We start from the raw sequence: 5,630 nt of genomic DNA, 5'->3' as shown, positions 1-5,630 counted from the left end.
ACTAGTTAGGCTCAGTTCTTTTGCAAGATTCTCCCAGAATCTGACGCCTCCCTAGCTTCTCCCAGAATCTTGACCCCATTTGTTTTACAATCCTAACTTATTACACCCTAATTAGATAGGATTGTAGAAAGATTATGGGAGAAGCTGGGTAGGGAGCCCCCCCCCCCCAAACGATCGAGCAAACATCTTGTATTAGCAGTTAATTAGTGACAAGATTTGCACGTAGAGCGTTTTTCCCCTATCATTAGGTGAATACTGGAGAAACGAAAAAGACGCACTAGTTAGGATCAGTTCTTTTGGAAGATTCTTCCAGAATCTTGACCCCCATTTGTTTTACAATCCTAACTTATTACACCCTAATTAGATAGGATTGTAAAACAAATGGGGAGCACATGTTGGCCAGCCCAGTTTTTTCTCTTTATTTCTTTCAGTTTTTTCTCCTTTTCTTTTTCATTTACCTTTAGCTTTTACTCCCTCTGTTCCTAAATATAAGTCTTTTTAGGGATTCCAACAAGAGATTACATATGGAGCAAAATGAGTGAATCTACACTCTAAACTATGTCTATATACATTCATATGCAGTTTGTATTGAAATCTCTAAAAATACTTACATTTAGGAACGAAGGGAGTAGTTTTCATTTTTCTCCTTTCCAAATTTCAAGAACATTTTTCTGAAATCCGGATTTTTTTTCAAATTGCTGAACATGTTTTTGAAATTCAAACTTCTTTTATCTCAAATCAGGGTGAACATATTTTGAATTGATTTTTTCATAAATAGTGAAGTTGCGAAAACAATTAAATTCGTGAACATTTGTTTACAAACATGAATATTTGTCGAAATGGTGAACATAGTTTTTTCTAATTCACTATCTCTTGGAAGATACCCGGCGCGCTGGTCGTCATATAGGAGCTCCCAGAAAAAGCGTCGGGAAAACTGGGCCGGCCTATCTTGTTGCTTTCGGCCTAGGTCGGGCCGATACATAATCCCTGCGTAAACCCTACCCTGTCTTCTTGTCTCCCCCTCCGCCCCCACCAGCAGCGCCACAGGCCCCTCGCTCGCCGGCAACAGCCTCCGCTTCCGCCCCCGCCGGCAACAGCCTCCGCCTCCACCCCCGCCCCCGCCGCTTCCGCGCTATGTCAATCTACCCCGCCCGCTACCGCCTACGCGCCGTATCAGAAGTTTCACTGATCCAGGAGAAGTGGGGCGTACCGCCATGTATTTTGGATCCTGGCGAAATCCTGGTCCGCGTGATTTCAGGTGGTGTTCCTGGTATGCAGCATAAGGTGGGCAAGTGGAAGAAAGCTGCGGTGATGAATAGCCTCAGGGTCGAACTTGATCCTCTGTTTTGGGATCATTATTATAACCATTGTCTTCCTCCGCTTAACCCTAGGTAAATTACGTCCTCGGTCATTGAAAATAGCCCATTTAGTTGACTACTACTCCCTCTTCTGTCCCATAATATAAGAGCTGAAAAAACCGGTGTTTGTAGCTTTAGCTTATCTGGTTGGTTTCCCTTGATGGAAATCGTAGCTTTGCAAAAAAAAAAAAAGGTTGCTTACTAGAGTAGTAGTTATTAAGTTGTACATCCAATATCTTGTGCTGTCGTTTTATGAAGTTGCTTACCTCTAGCTTGCATGCCATGTATATCTTGTGCTGTCGTGGTCTAGCTTGCACGCCATGTATATCTTGTGCTGTTGCATTATGAAAAAGTTTCTTTGTCTCTCCTAGGCGAATATTCTCTGCTCAAATTATCGAAGATGATCCTTACCGGCCAAAGATCCCCAAGCCGCTGTCCAAGTTGCCGGACTGGAGCATACTGAAATCAGTCCGTGAGAATATGAAGTTCTGGTTGCGCACTTTATTCTGGCTGAAAGGCTTGCTGGCCCTCATGGATGAATCAATTGGCAAAAGTTACGTGGACTTGTTTGTCTTGGACAGCGGCCCAGAAACTGTTGGGGAGGGAGAGAACCAGAGTAAGCTCGAGTTCCCATTTACATTTGTTAACTTTGCATGGATGTTCAGTTTAGTGCCTCAATTTGATAAATACACTCTTCAGTAACACAGTTGCACTGAATTTTTTACCACAACAACTTCATGCAAAGTGACTTGTAGAGTACAGAAATCATACCTCTTCCTATAGCATTTCCTCTTCCTACCTCATGTAGCATTTGCATTTGCTCTACCACCACCTCCTGTAGCCTGCCTCTTGCATTATCACTTATTTGCTTGCTGGACTGAGGCACATCCTCTGGTATATCTTCAGTAACACCCCTCCTCACTCTTTCACTTGCCATAGCAGTTGTCATTCTAGGTGCAGGAATGCTAGCTCTGGCTTGTGCAATAAATGAAGATTCAGGAAGAGGTCCATGGTCCATGACTGGTTGATATGACATGCTCTCCTGGATATTGCAACATTGTCTGATAGTAGGGTTCAGAGAAAAATTCAGACATATATAAAATTTCAGAAATGTATCCCTCTGTTCTGTGGACAAGTCTAAGTGGGAATCATCTAGAGCATACTCTGCTAACTCTGCCTCATAGTCACATTTTGTGTCTTTCTCTCTATGGTCATCCACTTCTTTATCTACATTTTTTGCATACAGATCATCATCCCCATCTCTCTATGATCAGCAGCAGACAGAAGTAATTCAGTTTGACTGTAATACAATGTTCAGCAGCAGACACCAGTGATATTACCTCTTTAAATTTCTGTCACATGGTTTTTTTAAACTGCTAACGGTGTTGCCATACAGGGCCTTATTGGCGTATCCGTGAGATCATTCCGACCGATGAAGCGATGGACTTGTTCATGTGCAATCTTGACCGTCGATTCTATGGGCCTGGATATGTCCCAGTAGTTGCTGGCCTCCCATCAAATGAGGACATTGCAACTATTAGAGCATTCAAATCAAGCCATCACAGAGAGAAATTGAAGTTCATGCAGCACCTTTTCTTTCTATATGAGATCATTGATGAGGAGCTGATACCCCAAGTGGATTCTAAATTGGAAGATCTTGTAAATCGTGAGCTCGAGTGGTTACAAAAGAATGACCGGCAACCTGCCACTCCCTACTATATTGATTATGAGGATTTAGAATATGTGGACAGTGGAATTTCTGTTCAGGTATGCAACTACCACATTTTTACATTGGCTTGCAGTTTTATTAAATTTTTGAACCTAACATCTTTTAGTTTTGTTGACAGTCTAGCTGCACGGCTGGATTCAATTGAATGGGATACGCAGTGTGAGGCAATACTTGATCTTCGATCTCTAGCGAAGTATCACAGCGAAACGCTGCAGGAGTTCCTGTAAGTAATTCTTTTCACGACTGCTCCTAAACTGCAAACTGCCAGATCGATTCACTTGTTCTCAAGGTTATTGGTATGCATCGGTTTGTCGCACAAGAAGCTATCCTGGTTCTTACGTCTATGGCCAGAAGGCTTCATGTTCCTGATCACATTTTGCTGTCCAAAGTCATACCGTTGCTTCATGAGAGAAGTCCGTTTGTTTGTGCGAAGGCCTATCAGTTTCTGGCCCTGTGTTTGCCCGTCAGTGTCCTTGTAAGTGGATGCAGTGTGTATTTTGTTGGTACACATTCAATATACTTGAATTCATGTGCCTGATTGTTCTTATTTTACGAATATAAACTGGACATCCTTATAGACAATTCATATACTTGTACCACGTTCAATATCTTGACATATTGTGCCAAAATGCATAGGAGTGTCAATAACATCAGGATAGTCCTACAAAAAATTGATGCAAGGTCAAACAAAAGTCCGTACACAGATAAATTTCCCATAGCATGCATTTATATAGTTTCTTCGGTAGCTAGAACAACCGAAAGACATTGCAGCTACAGTAATCTACATGTGAAACTGCAGATGGAACGATCCGCGTTTGAGTCAATCGTTTCGTACTTTTTTATGCTGAAGAAGAAAAAAAATACCGGGGCTAAGAACATAATCTTGTGAGCGAGGAAAACATGACAAGATTCAGCTAAATAATCATGTAATTAGGTAGGTATTTCACCTTAGCCACAGATAAATAGCCCTTTAATAACCAGCCAAGGGTGGAGAAGTTGACATTTGGCTTATTATCACTGTTATTTATAGATTTAGTTATTGACAGTGGCATTTTTTTTCAGGAGCGTAACGATTTCATAATTGAATTTGCAATCCTGATGAAGGCTCATCTCCTGAAGAGGAAGTCTTGAGTCATCCTGGGCTTCATGATCAGACGCACAAGCGATGCGGGTGTCCAAGCACGAGCTTTTTTGAATTTTGTCAGTCCATCTACCTAGTACTACTCACTGGTTGTGCAATGCCAGCTCCTAATTATACTAAGTAAATTGTAGTGGCTGCCGTGTGTGTGTGTGTGCACCAGGCACAAGAGTGATGCTTGCGCGAGCGGGTTATGTTTTGTGGGTCAGCGGGTGATGCTGATGAACCAGGGTGGGTGATGTTTTGTGGGTCAGCGGGTGATGCTGATGAACCAGGGTGGGTGATGTTTTGTGGGTCAGCGGGTGATGCTGATGAACCAGGGTGGGTGATGTTTTGTGGTCAGCGGGTGATGCTGATGAACCAGGGTGCATGCGTGCATACCCCTCTAAAATGAGATGTAGGGTTCGTGCCAAAAACTCAAAACTCCGGGAAACCAATCAGGTGTTCATTCTGTAACAGTCACTGCAACCTCTTTGTACTTCCATGTTTTCCTTATCAGCATGGTATATTTTTGTGCATCTTGTATTGCTGTATCTCTGTTCTGACTGCTGGATCATGGTCACTTTGTCAAATGCCCATGGCAATGATCATGAAAATCATGTTGCTGGCATCAGAGTGACTGATAACCTGCTTGATGTTGCTTGTCCTCATGATCCCATGATCATTATCACTTGCATCAAGTGACTGTCCTAAGAGCGCTCCTGCTGAACTTGAAGAGACTATTTTCAATCATATTTCTAAGTAAACTCAGGTTGCACGCTTGAAACTGCTCTGAACACAGTTTCTTATCTGTCTCAACGCCATGTGTTTCTTCAAGCTCTATGCTTCCGTGTTATACATTATATCTGCTTGCTAAAATACTACCGAGACGTGTTAATTATGCAGTGATTTTTATAAACTCCTTCTCTAGTCGTCATACCTTGATCTTTCAATTTTCATGTATGATAAGACCATTTTGTGAAGATTTTTCTCAAAAGCTGTCAAAAATAAAGTTTATCATTTTTCTTGGCAACTAGTACACATAAATGACTCCATTTAAAAGAATTCCCTTTAAAACATTTGAATTTAAACAAATCATATGTATCAATGATGATACAAGATGAATTGTAAACTAAGAGTGCTAGGGTATAAATAAGAAATTGAACTTTATTTCATCTCAAGATTCTGTACAAGGATCTATTACATTGGATTTTTACAAGTAAAGAGAATTACAGAATATGACAAAGAAAATAAAATCCTACTCTAAACATACTAGACTATATCTTCTACTCCGTGCGTCCTGATATCCTTGTTGCGGGCCGAGTCCAATTCCAATTTTGCAAAAACATCCTCATACTTGCAAAACTATCAAACAGGTCCCTCCACCCGTCGCTCGTGCCTTGCCCCCGTCGGGAGAATTGATTTT

The 5,630-nt window shown here is 41.5% G+C and overlaps 1 protein-coding gene across 1 annotated transcript; it reads left to right on the top strand.

Annotated features, from left to right (window-relative positions):
• Positions 1 to 1,083: 1,083 nt before the first annotated feature.
• Positions 1,084 to 4,743, top strand: LOC119349181. The gene is made up of 5 exons (XM_037617211.1): positions 1,084 to 1,391; positions 1,730 to 1,974; positions 2,755 to 3,125; positions 3,206 to 3,562; positions 4,150 to 4,743. The coding sequence occupies exons 1-4, from the start codon at positions 1,135 to 1,137 to the stop codon at positions 3,230 to 3,232; spliced, it is 900 nt and encodes a 299-aa protein (XP_037473108.1). The 5' UTR covers positions 1,084 to 1,134; the 3' UTR covers positions 3,233 to 3,562; positions 4,150 to 4,743.
• Positions 4,744 to 5,630: the final 887 nt, after the last annotated feature.

Source organism: Triticum dicoccoides, chromosome 1B (genome assembly GCF_002162155.2).
Source record: "Triticum dicoccoides isolate Atlit2015 ecotype Zavitan chromosome 1B, WEW_v2.0, whole genome shotgun sequence".
In the NCBI taxonomy this organism is placed as follows: Eukaryota; Viridiplantae; Streptophyta; class Magnoliopsida; order Poales; family Poaceae; genus Triticum; species Triticum dicoccoides.
Note: the sequence above shows the minus strand (reverse complement) of the source record. Positions and strands in the feature narration are given on the sequence as shown.